The 20,041-nt window shown below is 35.6% G+C and overlaps 1 protein-coding gene across 6 annotated transcripts in view; it reads left to right on the plus strand.

The window, feature by feature from the left end:
• NAV3 (neuron navigator 3) overlaps positions 1-20,041 on the plus strand; it is a 1,098,252-nt gene that overhangs the window by 1,028,371 nt on the left and 49,840 nt on the right. For all 6 annotated transcript variants that reach the window (XM_072655445.1, XM_072655444.1, XM_072655443.1 and 3 more), the window contains one exon: positions 9,354-9,437. In XM_072655445.1, the coding sequence (XP_072511546.1) occupies positions 9,354-9,437 (84 nt within the window). The remainder of the gene's footprint in view (positions 1-9,353; positions 9,438-20,041) is intronic.

Raw genomic sequence — 20,041 nt, forward strand, 5'->3', positions numbered from 1 at the left:
CAAGAGTACAAGCAATCTGACGGTCTACATGGGTGCAGGAATTTCCTTCCAGTGATAAAAGTGAGTCTGTCCTGGCCAGTCTTGAAGTGTGGAATGCATTTTTCATTACCTCCATTTCATAGAGTCTCTCTTCCTTCAAGACCCTAAGTAAGCACCACCTCTGCTTAAAACCTTTCCTGGTTCCCCCAGCTGTCAGCGCCCTTCCTCCTAAGCTCTCTTGTATTTAAGTACTTGACAGTTGCATGTATTTATTCATTTTATATTAATTTGTATTGAGTTATATGTGTGTTTTTCTCCATCATTAGAATACAAACTTGTAGTCAGGATTTATTTCATGCATGGTATGTTCAAGAGTGTCCGATGCTACAGATTACTCTAAGAAGATGAGGACTGAAAAAAAAACAGCATTGGATTTCATGACTGAAATCAGTGGTGACCTTTGAGACAGTAATTTTAGCAGAATGATTGGGATAAATTATAGGAAAAGGAATGAAAAGTGGAGAAAATAACTATTAAGTATAGATTTTTTTTAAAGTTATGTTTATCATGAAAGGGGAGAAAGATGAGATGGTACTTGGTAATGTACAAGGTTCAAGGGAAAGGTATTTTTTTTGGTTTTGTTTTAGGATTGATGAGAACACAAACACAGGTAGAGGATAATGGAAGGAAAAGAAGAGATTGAAGATGCATAAATAAGGAAATGCTTTGTAGTTAAAAAAAAAAATGAATGTGTAGTAAGTGGCTCATCTCCGTCATTCCCTATATTTGTAGGTATATTTGGACAAGTTACTTCATCTGGTCGACCTTCATTCATGCTAGCTATCTCATAGGATTATCTCTAAAGAACTTGAGAATTGATCAAGGTCCTAGACTAAGTCAGAGGTGATGAAATTAATGGCATACTTTCACTATAATTTTTAGCAAGGATGAGGGCTACCTATTTTTTCTGAGACATTATATTAAGGGGAGATGAGGACACAATACTGATCAATTTTGAGGATTGGAGTTGATAACCTTAGTCTTTTCAGTGAAGTCATCTGCTCTTAAAGTGAAGGAATAGGATTCAATTGGGAATTTAAGGGCAAAGGAAAATATTTGGAGCAATAATTGAGGGAAATAAAAGTCATACAATTAGAAAGCTCTCTAACTAGTAAGAACCAGCTGTTTATACCCTAAGTTTATATCAGATGAAATTTGTTCTTTTATTTGTTTTTCTACAGTGATACAGAGGAGACAAAATATTGAGTGATGGAAGTACCCAGGATTAAGAATTAACATGGTAGGAACAATGGGAGGTTGGGGTATGGGATAGTGAGGATTTTCTTTGGTGTTAGTTACTGAATCGGACAGACAGACTACAAGGTCAGTACTGTGTAGGGAGACGGATGAAATTGTAATGAGAAAAATGGATTTGGGAAAAATCTGGAGGGGTCAAGAGGCTGGAGAATATAAATGAAGGTTCATAGATTTAAAACTAGGAAGGACCCATCTTATTATAGATGAGGAACCAAAAAAACACATCAGTTTTAGTACAAGTCAGAGTTGGAGAGAGTTAGAAAGGTAAAATACTGTAGTTTGGGGCAGAAAGCAAATTTAGACAATACCTCACATTTTAGAGATATGGAAAATTAGAACAGAGAAGTGTTACATAGTTACTTAGTTCTGGACATGGAAATATTAACCCATCTTCCCAACTGCTGGTTCTCTTCCACTACTTAATACAATGCTTTATGTCAAGATAGGATTCTTATGAGGACAAGAAAATCTTTCCAGACATTCCAAGACTTGAATCGTTCATAAGCTGGTTGTTAACTACAAACAATCCTGGAATGGAGCTAAGCAGTCTTGGATCCTTAATGCCAAAATGGATTTTTTGGAGCAGGAAAAAAAAAAAAAAACATCACAGATTTCATAACATTTTATGATTTCTGTTCAATACTATGATAGACTGATCATGGCCAGTTTTCATCCTTGGTTCATGTTCTATTTCATTCCCTCTGAACTGATGTCTATTGATCTCATTAAAAGGGATAGGGGTGGGGGTTTCTGTTTTTATTTATTCATAATGCTCTTTCAACCTGAGCCAAGGCATATTCTTCACATAACTGTCTTCACATTCCCGTTTGGAGGTTGAAAGGAGTTTTTTTCGCAATATGTAAATGTTCTCACTTTTTTGATTCAATGTAAGCAGTACATAAAAATTTTAATTTAGTTGAATGTAGCAAGTGTTCTAGTGATCTCTGCATGGCCAAATCTGATAGTCTTTTCTAAATTCTCACCTTTCCTGAACTCTCATTACATTTGACATTGCTGACTTTCTGGATACTATTTCTTCCCCGTCTCATACTTCCTAGCAAGGTTTTTTGTTAGATTCACAATTAAAGAGCACATTCCATCGCCTGTGCAAAGATGCCAAAATCAGAGATTGAATATGATAAATCACTCACTCTAGGGAAGATTTCCATTTATGATTTTCCTGAAATTTAGCTTTCTCACTCATTACCAATTTCTCAGTAAGTAGATAAATCTAAATATTAATTCTAAGAGGGTAGTTTTTTAGTTTAACAACAACAACAAAAAAAAAGTCATGTCACTTTCCTACTTGTCTGATCTAGCTTGGCCAGTATTTGATAGAAAGTATTCAAATCTTTCCCTCCCTCATCTGAATAACTTGAATCAATGGAAAAAAGCCAAAGTGTCATGAAATTATGCCAATCTAAGGAAGCTTCTACCACTCATATGGGATGCTTTCACCAGTATAGTTTCTGAACTTATATCTTGTAGGTAGGAAGCCAGATAATTGTAGGAGATAAATAGGAAAAACTATGCGGCCCAGTGATTCTTGACACTCTTCCAATTTCCTTCTGTCCTCTCTTATACCCTGTCATTCAGTCATGGCCAGGTGGCTCCTTTGATACATTCAGTAAATTTATGTCTGCTAAATGCACTTTTATGAATCTTGATACTCCTGTGACTGGCCTCTTAGATAATTCTGAATGCTGAATATAAGTAAAAGCAACATTTAAAAAAATTGAATGAATATGTAATAAAAATGAATTTTCTGCCATTCATCAGATTAAATTACATTCTAATCAGATAAAATAGCCCCAGGGATGCCATTTCATTTGAAATATTTGTCCTGTTTCTTTGAATTATTTTATGTTAAATGGATTGACAAGTTCCCTTCCTTCCCCTAGCCCTACAAAGGGAAATTGTAATTTATAAGTTCAGCTTATAAAGTCATATTTAGGTTATTTCCCATTTAAAGACCAATTGAACAAGAAGTGTTACTTTGTTTGGGTATGATGGAGATTGCTCTTGGATAATCTAGATAATCATTTTTTGTTTGAAACAATTGAATGGCCATTTTCCATATGTTTGATAGGTGTCACCCTAAAATGTGTGAACAAATCCTCAACAGGCTAAGCTTATATGAATTATCTGTTTTATTCTTCAGAGTCAAAGAAACTGTCTCTAAGTATCTTTTTAGACGATTGTGCAGGAATCAGAAATTAAAGATAAATAGGTATTAAGTAACACACACTTCTTAACACTTAGCCAGTCTCTTCTCATCTATTACCTTGACAGACTTCATCTAAGTAAAGGTAGGAGAGATTCATCATCATTGAGACAAAATGGAACACTGGCTTTCAAACCTTGCTATTGACCAAAGAAAATTTAAACTTAGACAAACCTAGAGTAGCCCCTCTTTTCTTTCCCACTCAGAAAGATCTATAACTGTGACATAGCGATCATTCTTCTGCAATATTTCAAGTAAAATCTATTATCCTGTGTTTTAAGTGGCATTGCTTTCCATTTCCCTTGGGAGTTTCCTTTGATGGAAATGGTCCCTTGGTTTTAATCCACAACCTGTCCATTTTCCCAGTTATGTTTGAGGGGTATCCACTGCTCGCCAGTTTATGGAAGGGTAGTGTGATCCTGTTTTCCTGTCTTTGCTATCTTTCCTCACTCCCATTCTTGGGGATCTCTAATTAAGCCCTATAGCGTTCCATTATGTACTTTAAATACAACCCTCTACCCCTTTTGTTATAGAATTACTGGCTGGTCTAAATCTTCCCAAAGCCCCCTTTAAAAGTCCCAAATGGACTGGAACAGCCCTACTTTGTAACCATTTCCCTTGATTAACACTTGTGCACCTTCCATTTGGAAATTCAGCAAAGGTTATGTAAATACCTACTATCTGCAGAACACTGAGTTGGGGGAAGGACAAAATTTAAGAAGTCTAATAAGGGAAAGTAATCCAAATAATTCTGATTGAAAACTTTTTTTCATTATGTTAACACACCACAAATTGCATTTTTAATGTGCAATAGTAGCAATACTTTGATAACATTAGGATGGATTAAAGAGAATCACTGTCTTAGGATTGATCAATAATAGGCAAATTAATTTAGCTTGTCAAATGTTTATTAAATGAATCCCATGTTCAAGATACTTAGATTCCAGAGATACATATACAGGAATGAAAGTCCCTGCCCTCAAGATGCTTTTGTTCTAATGAGGAGATACAATAGAAATACAGATAAGTAGCTCAAAGGTAACTATGGGAAGAAAAGGGACCCAGAAACTCTAGGATCAGGAAATTCCTCTGGAAAGACATAGCACCTGGCCTGATTCTTGAAAGGAAGTGAATGGTCCTCAAAGATGGAAATGTGGAAGAAGTGTGTTCTAGCAAGAGGTGATGCCTTGTTGGAATTCATGGAGGTAAGAGATAGAATATTGAGCATAAGAAAGCGCTTGACTAGGAAGTAAAGTCATACATGACAATGAAAATATGAAGCGAGTTTGTTCTCCAAGAGAACAGATGACATCAGGGCTGTGATGTCTTGATTTGCAAGTGAAATGGATTTAAGTGAGTCAGGGCTGTGCTGTCATCAGGCTCACGCTCTCCCCTAGAGTCATCAGAGGGCAGCGGCAAGACATAAGTCAGGATGACTGGAGATGGCCCCTGTGCAGTGGGAGAACTTGACCCTTTTATACTAAGGTCTTTCCCAGGTCTCAGTTTCAGTGATTAAAGTCCAGGTAAAAATTGAGGTGAAAGATGACCTAGTTTGCCTTAATAAAATAATAGATCTAGGAGGGTAAGATCTTCAGATATTCTGGCCAGAATAGAAAACAATTGCAATTTATATTCACTCTGAGCCATCACAACCCAAGCAATGAGCCAATGAGGATTGGGCTGAGTCTGATAGTTGACCAGTCAGTGAAAGTCAGAGCCCACTCTGATTCAAATGGGGCTATTTGACTATGGCTGGAGAAGTAGATTGAAGTAAGATTATGCAGGATCTTGAATGCCAGGACAAATAATTTGTACTTTATCTGAGAAGCCATGGGCAGAAGCATAAGGTTTTTAACTGTTTGTGATAGTCAGACCTATTCCATAAGGAATATTATTTTGCTACATGGCTGATCAGAAAACTAGATTCCCCTGCCCTCCCTTTTTTAAGCTGATAGGAAAGCTGTGCTCAGGATAACTCAAAGCATAACAAGTATTTTATTTACTTCTCTGATGTTTCCAAATTACTGCAATCATTTTTCCCCATAGGTTATTCTCAGCAATAATCCATGCTTCTATAGCAATTTTCTGCACTTTTATGTTTTTCCTCTTGCTAATTTGATGCAATAGGCAGCAATAGATGAAGCAGTTTACTCAAGCTTGTGTACTGATGCAGTGGCAGTTTTAAAATTAAACCTCAAACCCCCTAAATTCCTTAGAAGATCATCCCTTGGAATCTTGGCTTTTAGTAATGCTGTAAACAGAACTGTTCTCTTGGAAATTTCCTTTAAAGAAAGTAAACACATTTGGAGTTCATTTCACTGTGAAGTAGTCCTACTTGGGTAGGTTCAAAAGATTTAGATTTTAATATTAGGGTAAAAAAAGCTTTCTTGTTCTTTCTCTTGTCAGGCAAAAAGGTTTGTTGTTGGAAGGATGCATTTGGTTTCCTTGCTTCCTGTAATCCTCTGGGTATAGGTGCATGGAGAAAATGAAATAACTCGGATAATAGTAAAAATGATAGATAAAAATTTATGCAGTGCCTTAAAGTTGGCAATAACTATTTATAAATATTATACAATTATGGGATATGGGTAATCCAGGAATCATTGTTCTCATTTTTCAAACGAGTCTCTTGTTAAATTACTTGCCAGTAGGCAAACAGTGAATGTTACAGACTTGTGTTGAACCCAGGGCTTCTTGACTTCTCAGTCCCAAGTTCTCTGCCCTGTCTCCTAGAGACTCTGGCAAAGTTGATGTGAATGTAATCTTTCAAAATAGTTTTCTGCAAGGGGACTCCTATATTATCTTTATATGCCTATAAATGACGGAGGGGTTGCTTAGTGTGGAGAGTGTCCTCTTTTGACATCTAGCTGTGCAAACCTGAAAGGTATATATGAGATTATCTTCCTTAAGAGTGTTCATGTCATTCAGTCTTGTAATTCTAGATTCTTCTACATTTGTTTGAGGGAAGTTTTGAACTTGCTGTCTCATATAACTTATTGCATGGAAATTATAACTCTTCTCTCAGTGAATATGTGCAACAGAGGGAATCGCTTTCATTGGAGAAGCATTTGAAACATTATAGAGGACAAAGAATACTCAAATTCATGATCTGTGGAACAGTTTTGGCCAGTAGACCTCCTCACCCCCAAATCTGCTGCAATTCTATTGAACCAGCCCCAAAGACTATATAGTACCCTGGTAATCACCTACTTTCCCTACTCAACAAGAAGTTTATAACAATGAATTAAGTGAGAATATTTCTCTTATAGGAAAACTGAGCTATTTATTAATCTCTTCATGAACCTTAACAGTCATCAATCTTTTAGGTTTTAAAGAGTTGATGATATTTCTTTTGGTGCTAACAGAGCCTAAATCGGACAATCTCACAGTCCTACTGCTTTGTTTAGCGTCTATCGCTGCCCTTTTCTTTCTGGATAAATAGCAAAGTTGTATGAAATGTAGCCTGAATGATGACTCCTTCCCTTTGCTTTCATTTGCTTTCAACTAAATGGGTCTATAAGCCTGTCTGGAAAAAAAAAATTCTTTGATGGAATCCAAAAACAATGGCTTACTTTTGAAAGGGAAGTATTCACCTGGGAATGTATAAGAAGACATGGAAATCTCACCAGTCCACTATTGAAATTCAGTTCATCTTGTAATTACCCCACACTACTTACATGCACAGGTATTTGACAGAAGTGGAGTGGTATTGACATCAGAAATCACCATCTCTGATGATACGTCTGTTGATTATTGTAAAATGATAGGGAAAGGTTAATAAGCACTTCTTTCTCAGACAAATTCATCACTGTGTCAATCATCTAAAGGAACTTTCCTAAGTACTTTCTCAGAATATAATATACTGTTTTTCTCCTCTATTTCTGGTGAACTAAAAGTAATTTCGTTTAAACTCTGGCTAGGGAATAAGCGTCGTGTTTGAGTGAAAGATGGCAGAGCAACATTCTCTTCAGCCATATCTCTCCTTCCCCATTGCCCCAACACCATCACCCTTCCTGCAAGTCAGGTAGCCATAACTGAAGGCAGTTGTGGAAGTAACCAGACCCAGGAAAAGAAAGGATGATCCTTAAAAGAGTGGTGTGAGAGTGACTTGATGACTCCAAGTCCAGAAGACACTGCTAAGCCTTTCTTTAGATTGCTTTCCCTAAATTATTGGTAGTAAGTTTGGGGAAAGGGTCATTGTTTCAGAATTTGAAGTTGGAGGGAGTCATAGATATCATCTACTCCAACCTTTTGTTTTATAAATAGTGAATAGAGCCCCCCAAAAGTCAAATGTCTTGGCCTATGGCCTCCTAGGTCCTTTTCATTGTCCATACTGTTAATCATTAGAGAATATTAATATGATAAGTCATGAATTCTCTTTTTTCTCATATACTTAAAATAGAAATTCAACAGTTTTAGATATTTTCGCTCTATTCTTTCCTAAAGGTGGGAGAATAGATGAATTCTGGATAATTTCTTTGGATAAAAACCTCAGTTCTCTTTGGTTTAAATTGTGGTGTTGTTTAAGATATAAGTAAGAGTGGGGCCTCCTGCTAAGACATTTCTTGCCTGTTTGTTTGTGTTATGTCAAATAATCCTTCTTAACTTACAAAAAGAAGAATTTGATAATATACTGTTAAATTTAATAAATACCTTTAAAAATGAAATAACTATCCCTCATAGAAAATTCGTGGTTACAGATATAATTCTCTTTTTCTCTTCTCTCTCTCTCTCTCTCAAATTGATTTTTTTTTGTCTTTTAGTGATTAAGGTCATAATATAAAGGAAATGTTTAAATGTACTTGCTCTGAAATTTTCAATAGAATCACTAACTCTGAAAAGAAAAGCATGTGAAAGAAAATGCTACTGAGTAAGTGTGATTTCCCATGGTTAGATGTTTGCTGCCTCAGCTGGAGGGGAAAAAAGAAGCTAAGCCCTTTTATTGGAAATGGTTTCAAAAGCAAAGACAAATCTTGTTGGCTCAATTCTTTGTAAGTAGCAAAAGAAGAAAGCTAATGTTATGTCTGTCAGCAGATGTCTCCCACTTGAAGGAGAGCATTGTTAAATCAGAAAAGTTAACAGTCTCTTCAAAGGTCATCAGGGGAGCATAAAACTGTGGGACATGTTCTCAAAGACCATTTGAGCAACATGCTTTAGACCTTTGGTTCTGAAAAGTTGGCGGTGTAGGACTATGTCTAATATATCTCAATATAAATTCTTTCTGTCATGGAGAAATCAGGAGTGATTAATGGTAAGTTTCCATTTCCTTGTAGTACTTGAATTCAAATGAGGTGTCCAGGGACTGAAAGAATGAGTTTTTGAAGATGGGAACTGGTAAAAGAAAATTTACATCAAAGGGAGATTAAAATAGGGCTTATCCTCAGAGTACAGATTTAGAGCTAGAAGGAACCTTAGAGGACATTGTATATAATGCTCTCATTTTACAGGTGAGGAAACTGAGACACAGAGAGATAAGAAATGGCCAGAGATACACATGCAATAAGACTTTTCACTAATTTGATTGCAGGTTCTTCTAACTCCAATCCACTAGATTATAAACTCCTTGAGGATAGCAACTGCCTTTTACCTCCTTTCATATGCTGAGTGCTTAGCACGCAGTAGGTGCTTAAAAAGTATTTTATTTTTCACTTATAATTTTTAAATAAAGTTCATTGATTTAAGCCTAACGTAAAGATTGTGGGGTCTGTGTGTGGTTTAGCTAAAGTTAACATTTGATAATAAGCATTTATCCAATGAAGGTTGTTTTTTTCCTTCCCCTCAAACACATAAGTCTTGGATGACATTTAAAACATTTCTTCCATTTCTTTCACAGGCTCATCTAGTAGCAGCTTTTGAAAAAAGCTTAGGGAATATGACTGGCCGTCTACAAAGCTTAACCATGACAGCAGAACAAAAGGTATGTTTATAGCAATTGATTCTAGGACATAGGAAGATTTGGCAAATTGTATTTTGCTTCAACAACAGAGGATGTATCTTCCTTTTAGAGACTTTGACATTTAGTCTTAAAAAACCTCTGGCTGTTAGTAGTCCAGAGCTTCCCATTGGCACTGTCACACAGAATTTGAAAGATAAAAATCTTTCATTTATGGATGTTCATTAAAGGGACACTGATTGTCAACTTAACCCATATTGGAAGAATCAATACCAAAAATTTCTTAAATCCTTTCAGAGTATTTCACTACATTTGGAGCCTTTCTCAGAAGACTAAATGCTAAGGAAAAGAAAAGTGTTATTAAATTTTTTAGAAATTTTATATAGCTGGAAGGGCAGCTAAAAGGCATGGTAATATTGAGTGACAGGCCTGGAGTCAGGAAGACTCATCTTCCTAAGCCTCAGATGCTTACTACTTGTGTGACCTTCGGCAAGTCATTTAAACCTGTTTGCCTCTGTTTCCTCATCTGTAAAATGAGCTGGAGAAGGAAAGGGTAAACCATGCCAGTATCTTTGCTAAGAAAATCCCAAATGAGGTCATGTAGAATTGGACATGGCTGAAAAAATTACTGATCAATGACAAAACATACCTGGATAGAGTTCCATCTAGACAGGATATTGTAAAAATGGTCAAACATTCATAGTAAGTTCCGAATTATAGGAAGGAAAGAAATAAGCATTTATTAAATGCCTATTATATATCAGTTACTGTGCTAAGCATTTTATACAAATTATCTCATTTGATCCTTACAGCAAGACTGGGAGGTGAAGGTATTAGTTACCCTCTTTTTGTAATTGAAGGAACTGAGGCAAAGAGAATTTGAGTGACTCATTCATGGCCAAAGAGCTAGCAAATGTCTGAGGCTTTATTTGAATTTGGGTCTTCCTGACTCCACTCTGTCCACCATGCCAACTGGCTGCCTCTCTAGCAATTATAGATAGTAAAATGTTATTGACTCATTTCTAAACAGAATTCAATTCCATTTGGACAAGCATTTATTAAGCACATACTAAACATCACACACTTTGGTAGACATTTCGGATACAGCGATAAAAATGAAAGGTACATTCTACTGGAGAAAAACAACACATATTCAGATAAGTAAGTACAAAATTTCTTCCAAGTAAACAGAAAGGGGAGATGCTAACAATTGGGATGGCTAAGATGGGTCTCATACAGGTGATGGCTCCCAAGTTGAGTCTTGATGTGAGCCAAAGATTTCAGGCACTGAAGGTGGAAAGGGAAAACTTGTGCAAAGAGAAGGAAGATAAGGTGATCTATTTGGGTAAGAGCATGGAGACCACTTGGTTTGGAACATAAATAATATAAAGGAGAGAACTATTCTCTAATTACCAAAGTACCGTGCTGACGTCCTAGGAAAAGTCCAAAGATTAACTAACTTGGTTCATTCTCCAAATTATCTTTTAGTCTGGTATGGAATAAAATATCAACAATAGTAATTATAATACATAAAATTAAATAGTTTATTCATTTAAAAGGTACAGAAACAAAACCAAAAGTACTTTGTAAAGTCAGAGGGAGAAAGGTTATTACTGAAAGAAGGGCATGAAGAAGTATTGATATTTGAATTGTGTTCCACATGATAGGTAGAAATTTAAGAAGCAGTGACAGTGGGGAAGGCTGGGTGACATCTAAATATGGAGGGTCCCGGATGCCAGACAAAATAATTTGATTTAGTAAGTAACAGGCAAGCATTTAAGTTTTGTTTTGTTTTGTAAATAGTATTTTGTTTTTTTCCAATTACATGTAAAGATAATTTCCAACATTCATTTCTATAAGATTTTTGAACTCTAATTCTTTCTCTGTCCCCCCCCCCTTCCCTACGCCTTTCCCAAGATGGCAAGCAATTTGATATAGGTTACACATATGCAATTATGAAACATTTCCACATTAGTCATGTTGTGAAAGAAGAAACAAAACTAAAGGGAAAAGCCACAAATAACAAAAAATAAGCAAAAAAGGTGAAAATAATATGCTTCCATCTGCATTCAGACTCCATAGTTCTTTCTCTGGATGTGGCTAGCATTTTCCATCATGAGTCTTTGAAAGTGTCTTGGATCATCGCTTTGCTGAGAAGAGCTAAGTCTATCATGCTTGATCATCAAACAGTGTTACTGTGGACAGTTCTCTTCTGCTTCTGCTCACTTTGCTCAGCATCAGTTCATGTAAATCCAGGTTTTGTTTTTGTTTTTTTTTTTCTGAAACGTACTGCTTATCATGTCTTATATAGCTCAGTAGTATTCCATTCCATTCATATACCACAACTTGTTCAGCCATTCCACAATTGATGGATATTGCCTCAATTTCCACTGCTTTGGCACCCCAAAAAGAAACAGATATAAATATTTTTGTACGTGTAGGGCCTTTCCCTTTTTTTATGGTCTCTGGAATAACAATATGTGTGTGTGTGTGTGTGTGTGTGTGTATGTGTATTCTTCCCTTCTCCATAAACCTGACAAGTAAACTATTCATTGTTTTCCTAATTTGCTTAAGGCATCATCCGTAATATCTAAACCATGTAACTATTTTGACTTTGCTTGGTACGTGATGTGAGAGGGTGTTCTATACCTAGTTTCTGCCATACTGTTTTCCAGTTTTCCCAGAAGTTGCTTTTCTTTTTTTTTTTTTGTCAAATGGTGAGTTCTTATCCCAGAAGCTAGAGTCTTTGGGTTTATCAAACAGTATCTTACTATAGTTATTTACCATTGTGTCTTGTGTAGCTTACCTGTTCTACTGATCCACCACTCTAATTCTGAGGCAGTACCAAATAGTTTTGGTGACTGCTGCTTTATAATATAGTTTTATATCTGCTACAGCTAGGTCAACTTCCTTTGCATCTCTTAATTAATTCTCTTGATATTTTTAACCTTTTGTTCTTCTAGATGAATTTTATCTTTATTTTTTTCTAGCTATATAAAATAATTTTTGGTAATCTGATTTATATGGCACTGAATAAGTAAATTTATTTAGGTAGAATTGTTACGTTTGTTATATTAGCTCAACCTACCCATGTGCAATTGACATTTTCCCAATTGTTTAGATCTGACTTTACTTATGTAAAAAGTGTTTTGGAATTGTGTTCATATATTTACTGGGTTTGTCTTGGCAAGTAGGCTTTGAAATTTTTTTTTATTGTCTACAGTTATTTTAGATGGAATTTCTCTATCTCTAACTGTTAAGATTTGTAACACACACTCACATATATACATATACATGGTTGTTTATGTTTTTTTTTTTTAATCCTGGGACTTAACTAAAGTTCTTAATTATTTCACAAAGTTTTTTAGCTGATGTTTTAGGATTCTCTAATAATACCATCATATCATCTGCAAAGAGTAACAGCTGTTTTTCCTCCTTTCCTATTCTTATTCCTTCAATTTCTTTTTCTTCTCTTATTGCTAAAGCTAACACTTCTAGTACAATATTGAATAATAGTAGTGATAAATGGACATCTTTGTTTCACCCTTGAACTTATTGGGAAGGTTTCCAGCTTATCTCCATTACAGATAATGCTTGCTGATGGTTTTATATAGGGGCTACTTATCATTTTAAGGAAACTCCATGTGTTCCTATGTTCTCTTGTGTTATTAATAGGAATGGATGCTGTATTTTGTCAAAAGCTTTTTCTGCATCTATTGAAATAATCATATAATATCTGTTGGTTTTGTTATTGATATGGTCAATTTTGCTAATAGTTTTCCTAATATTGAACCAGCCCTGCATTCTTGGTATAATTTCACTATTTCACTAAGCCATAGTGTATTACCATAGAGATAAATTTCTGTAATCTCTTTGGTAATATTTTATTTAATTGTTTTGCATCAATATACATTCGGGAAATTGATCTATAATTTTCTTTCTCTGTTTTGGCTTTTCCTGGTTTAGGTATCAGCACCATAAGTTGTCATGAAAGTAATTTAGTAGGGCTCCTTCTTTGAATATTTTTTTCAAATAATTTATATGGTATTGGAATTATTTTTCTTTAAATGTTTGATAGACTTCACTTCTAAATCTGTCTGGATCTGGAGATTTTTTCTTAGGGAATTCATTGATGGCTTGTTCAATTTCTTTTTCCAAAGTGAGGCTATGTAAGTATTTTATTTCATCATCTGTTAATCTGGGCAATTTGTATTTTTGTAAATATTCATCATTTCACTTAAATTGTCAGATTTATTGGAAACAGTTCAAAGAGCTCCTACTTATTGCTTTGATTTTCTCCTTATTGGTGGTGAATTCACCCTTTTCATTTTTGATACTGGTAATTTGGTTTTCTACTTTTTTTTTTTTTAAAACCACATCAACTAAAGGTTAATCTATGTTATTTCCCCCCATAATGCCAGCTCTTTTATCTATATTCAATAGTTTTCTTAATTTCAATTTTATTAATCTTTCCTTTGACTTTCAAAATTTCTAATTTGATGCTTAATAGGGGATTTTTCTAGTTTTTTTATTTGCATGCCTGTTTCATTTTATGTATTCTTTCTCCATTTTATTCGTGTAAGCATTGAAGAGATGCAAAATTCCCCTAAGAATTGCTTTGTCTGCATAAATTTTGGTATGCTTTCTCATTATTGTCATTCTTTTTAATGAAATTATTGATTGTTTCTATGCTTTGACTTATTCTTTAGTATTAGATTAATTGGTTTTCAATTAATTATTTTAATCTACTTTTGTATGGCCCTTTATTACATGTAATTTTTATTGCATCATGACCTGAAAAGGATACATTTAATATGTCTGTCTTTCTGCATTTGATTGTGAAGTTTTTATGCCCTAATACATTGTCAATTTTTGTGCAGTTGCCATGAGAAAAGGGTATATTCTTTTCTATCCTCATTCACTTTTCTCCAGAGGTCTATCATATCTAACTTTTCTAAAATTCAACTCACCTCCTTTCTTCTTTCTTGTTTATTTTGTGATTAGATTTATCTATCTCTGAGAGGGGGAGATTGGGGTCCCACACTAGTAGGTCTGCTATCTATTTCTTCCTTCAACTCACTTAGCTTTTCCTCCAAAATTTTGCATGCTATACTACTTGGTGTTTTTAATATTGATATTATTTCATTATCTAGCAAGATGTAGTTCCCTTCCTTGTCTCTTTTAATTAGATTTTTTTTTTTTTGCTTTGTCTGAGTTCATGATTGCTATCCCTGATTTTTTTTTTTTTACTTCAGCTAAAGCATAACATAATCTGCTCCAGACTTTTACCTTTACTCTGTGTTTATCTCTTTTCTTCAAATGTGTTTCTGGTAACAGCATATTGTAGGATTCTGCTTTTTAATCCACTCTGCTATTTGCTTTCATTTTATGTGAGAATTAATCCCGATCACATTCACAGTTATGATTACTATGTATTTCTCTCCATCCTGTTTTCCCCTGTTTATACTTCTCTCTCTCTCTCTCTCTCTCTCTCTCTCTCTCTCTGTCTCTCTCTCTCTCTCTCTGTCTCTCTGTCTCTGTCTCTCTCTCTGTCTCTGTCTCGCTCTGTCTGTCTCTGTCTCTCTGTCTCTGTCTCTCTCTCTGTCTTTCTCTGTCTCTTTCTGTCTCTGTCTGTCTCTCTGTCTCTGTCTCTCTCTCTGTCTCTGTCTCTCTCTCTCTCTTTCTCTCTCCCTCTCCTCACCAGTGTCTTGCTTTTGACTACTGCCTCACTCAATCTACCCTCCTTCTATCAGCCACACCATTTTGTTTCCCACTTCCCATCCTACTTGCCTATAGGTAAGAAAGATTGCTTTGCCCAACTATATATGTCATTCTCTCTTTAAGTCAAATCCAGTGAGATAAAATTCAAACAGTGCTCATCCTCTTCCTTCTTCCCCTCTACTGTAATGAATATTTCATGTCTCTTCATGTGATATAATTTACCCCATTCTATCTCCCCCTTTCCTCCTCTCCTAGTACAATCCTTTTTTCACCCCTTAATTTTTTTATCGTCACATCAAAGTCAATTTATACCCATACTCCCTGAGTATACTTCTTCTAACTGCCCTAATAGAGTTACATTTCTTAAGAGTTTTAAGTATCATCTTCCCATGTAGGAATGTAAACAATTTAACCTTATTAAATACCTAGTGTTGTTGTTTTTTCTTTCCTGTTTGCCTTTTTATGCTTTTCTTGAGTCTTGTATTTGAAGATAAATTTTCTGTTCTGCTCTGGTCATTTCATCAGAAAAGTTTTTAAATTGCCTATTTCAATGAATGCCCATCTTTTCTCCTGAAAGATTATGTTCAACTTTTCTGGGTAGTTGATTCTTGTTTATAATCAAAGCTCTTCCACGTTCCAGAATATTATATTCTAAGCTCTGTGATCATTTAATGTAGAAGTTTCTAAATCCTGGGTAGTTCTGATTGTGGCTCCTTAATATTTGAATTGTTTCTTTCTGGCTGCTTTCAGTACTTTCTCTTCAATCTGATAGTTCAGGAATTTGGCTACAATATTCATTGGAGTTTTCATTTTGGGATCTGTTTCAAGAGGTGATCAGTGGATTCTTTCAATGACATTTTATGCACAGGTTCTAAGATAGTAAGGCAGTTTTCCTTAATAATTTCTTGGAAGACACTGTCCAGATTCTTTTTTTTAATTATGTTTTTCAGGTAGTCCAATAATTCTTAAATTCTCTCTCCTGGATCTGTTTTCTGTCAGTTGTTTTCCCAATGAGGATTTCACATTTCTTCTATTTTTTTCATTCTTTTGATTTTGTTGGACTGATTCTTGATATCTTATAGAGTCATTAGCTTCTACTTGTCCAATCCTAATTTTTAAAGAATTGTTTTCTTCAGTCAGTGTTGGTGTTTCCTTTTCCATTTGACTAATTCTACTTTTAAAAGAGCTTTTTTCTTCAGTCAATTTTTGTGTTTCCTTTTCCAAGCTGTTGACTCATTTTTTTCATAATTCTCCTTCATAATTCTCATTTCTTTCTCCATTTTTCTTCTACCTCTCTTGATTTTTAAAATTCTTTTTGAGCTCTTTCAAGAAGACTTTTTGGTCTTGAGACCAATTCATCACCTTGAGGCTTCATATGTAGGAATTTTTACATTGTTGTCCATTTCTGAGTTTGTGCTTGGATCTTCCCTGTTGCCATAGTAGCTTTTTATTGTCAGGTCTCTATTTTGTTTTTTACTCATTTTTAAAAGTTGAGCTCTGCTTCTGAGGTACAGGGAGCATTGTCCCAAGTATCTTGCACTGGGAATCAAGGGTTTGGTCAAAGGTTTTATGCACTGGGGCCTCTGGGGCTGGTGGCTTGCCCACTGCATTAGGGTATCTTGGTCTGGTCACACCTGTGTGATACCCTGTGTTCTGGGACTGACAATTTGCCTGCTGTAATGTGACTGGAGGCCTCATAGATACCCTGCTGTGCTATTGACCTGCTCCTCCCATATCATGAGGCCTTGGTTGCTGATCTGAGGTATGGCTAAGAACCTTCCTTAGGCTTACCTGGACCTGTGCTGGGCTGTGCTCCCCTTTTACCCACGTGAGACAGATATCTGTTGAAGTCCTTCTAAGTTATCTTATGCTGGAACGTTATTTCATTGTGTCGTTTTGTGGATTCTGTCACTCCATAATTCTTTCAGAGGCTTGATTTAATGTTGTTTCCAAGGGAAACTGGGGTGACCTGAGGTAGCTTGCTAGCTTCTCTCCACCTTCCTGGCCAAGCACTGAAGATTGTTGAGCAGAGTAGCAAATTATCCAGCAAGATCTGTGCATAAGAATGATTATCAGTTGTACCAGTTAGGTGAAGGAGTGGATAGAATGCTGGACATGGGTTGAGGAAGCCCTGAGTTCAAATCACCCTCAGATACCTTCTTGTTCCATGACCCTGGACAAACCACTTAACTTCTGTTTGCTTCAGTTTCCTCACATGCAATAATATCTATTTGATTCTCACAATAACTCTGGAAAGAACATTGCTATTATCATTTTACAGATGAGGAAACTGAGGCATACAGATTTTAAGTGATTTGCACAAGTTCACTCATGAAGTACCTAGGTGGCTCAGTGGATAGAACATCAAACCTAAAGTCAGGAAGACTTCTTTTTGTGAGTTCGAATGAAGCCTCAGAAACTTACTTAACTGTGTGAGCTTGGAAATGTCGCTTAATCCCATTTGCCTCAGTTTCCTCAAATGTAAAATGAGCTAAAGAAGGAAATGGCAAACCACTGCAGTATCTTTGCCAAGAAAACCCCAAATGGGGTCACAAAGGATCACACAGGACTGAACAACAACAAATTGCTTAATTCTAGTCTCAACACTGTACCACCTAGATGCCCAGTGTTCTAGGTGTTTGTGTTCCAGCACTCCCACAAGTATGGAAACCCAAGAGTTTTGCAATATGGAGATGCTTTTCATCTGAAGTTTAACAGACAGATTGACCTGTCCATCCATCAGATTCATTGGGAGCCCTGTAGAATGTCCAAATGTGAAATCAGTCTCTCAGGATAAGGTGTTGACCAAAATCAGGTACAAATAGTTAAATCAATTTATTTGTTGAGTGAGATTATTTAATATAGTCCATTAAAATGTCAACATTTATTAAGGATTTCCTCTGAGCTAGGCACTGGGGATAGATAGAAATGAAATGGTTCCTGTCTCCCAAAAATCATTCTAAATTCACTACAGTTGCTGTTGAGTTGTTCTCTCTGGCAATAATTATCTGACAGATTCAGTTATTCCTGTCATTTCCTACTTGGAGATAATAAAACTATATCATCGACAGCACTGTAGAGGGTGCTTGTCTTCTTTCCTATTTTCTATACCACTTGAGGATACGACTTAAGTGCATTTCCATGATAATAGCTACTGTTGTTTACACTTTTAAGGACTGCAGTTCATTTTGCTCTTTCTGATGTCAGTGATGGTACAATGAAGCAGGCTTTGAATAAGCACTAATAACCTGAGAACCATAATGAGACGATATAATTAGAAAGAGATCATCTTGTTGATGGAGTCAAAGGCTAATTAAAGGTTTATTTATTAGCTAAGGAAAGTAGCAGAGAGAGACAAGAGGGTAGCATTCTGACTTGTGATTTCCTCTATGCAGGGAACTCACTCGTCTGTTACTTCTTCAGATAGTTGCTTTGAAGACTGATCAGTTGAGTGACATAGTCAGGGCCACACAGGCAGTATGTGTCACAATCGGTTCTTAGTAACTCTAAGGCCAGCTGTCTATTTATTTTGCCACACTATATGACACTAGGAATAGTGTTAAAAGTCTTGTGTTTTTCATAGCTGCTTTCTTAACAAGATAAATAGTGTGATTGGTATATAACACATCTCCTATAATGTCTGTGCCTGTCTATCTATTGGTGTTTTTCTGACTATCATTTTTCTAACAAACTATCTATTTATGTATCTGCCTACATACATATACAGACATATACACAAACACAGAGATAGATATTGATCCAGAACTGTAATTTGTTTTTCATTTTTAAAAATATATTTATTTTTAGTTTAGAACATTCAGTTCTATAAGCTTTGAGTTCCAAATTTTCTCCCCCTCCTTCCACTCCTCCTTCACTCCTCCCCAAGACACTATGCAATCTGATATAGGTACTCTGTGTGTGTATACACACATACACATACACACATTCACATTAAACATATTTTCATGTTACTCATGTTGCAAAGAAGAATTAGAAACAAAGGAATAGACTACGAAACAAGAAACAAAACAAAAAGGAGAGAGAGCGAAGAGTATGCTTCAATCTGCATTCACACCCCATAATTCTTTCTCTGGACATAGATAGCATTTTCCATCATGAGGCTTTTGGAGTTGTCTTAGAACTTTGATTTGCTGAGAAAAGTCTAACCAATTTAGTCATTACACAATGTGGCTGTAACTGTATACAGTGTGGAACTGTAATTTCATTGGCATAGGTCATTTTTAATGACGAAACTCCTTCTATCAATGCAGATGGGCAACTAGTCAGAAACTTAAAATCTTCAGTGGAGTGTGATCCTGGTCCCCGTTAATTTGAATGACTTGTCCAAAGTAGTACAAATAATATGTATCAGAGGTCGTACCTGGACAAAAGTCCCCTTGGGGCCAAGGTCAGCCTTATATTCATTGTGCCCTCCTGGATGATATCAGAAATAATCATGCCTGAAATGTACTTACTCCTTGTTAAAGTTAACAGAAGAGAAATAAAATAGCATCAATCTTGAAAGAACCATAAGTGTGGAGTAAAATGGGATCATTTTGGTTCTACTTTTCTTGACAAAATTCTTGTGTCAAGAGATATTCTCATAGGACTATTATTTTTCCTTTTATTTTAAGTGACTTATCATTCATTTGAATATAACTAGAGTTACTAAATCCCAGTTAGGAGAGACCCTGTAATTGTAAAAAAAAAATTAGGACTTCTAAAAAATATCTAGTCATCAAAGATGTATATTTCTGTAATCCTGTTATGAACGTGTCAATGATACATATCAACAAATATGTATTAAGTGCCTACTATGTGGTACAATGTGACATGTACTATGCTAAGCCCTAGTGATACAAATACAAATGAGTAATATACAGTCCATACCCATGAAGTATTTCTAT

The sequence above is a fragment of the Notamacropus eugenii genome, chromosome 3, assembly GCF_028372415.1.
Source record: "Notamacropus eugenii isolate mMacEug1 chromosome 3, mMacEug1.pri_v2, whole genome shotgun sequence".
NCBI classification, from domain to species: domain Eukaryota; kingdom Metazoa; phylum Chordata; class Mammalia; order Diprotodontia; family Macropodidae; genus Notamacropus; species Notamacropus eugenii.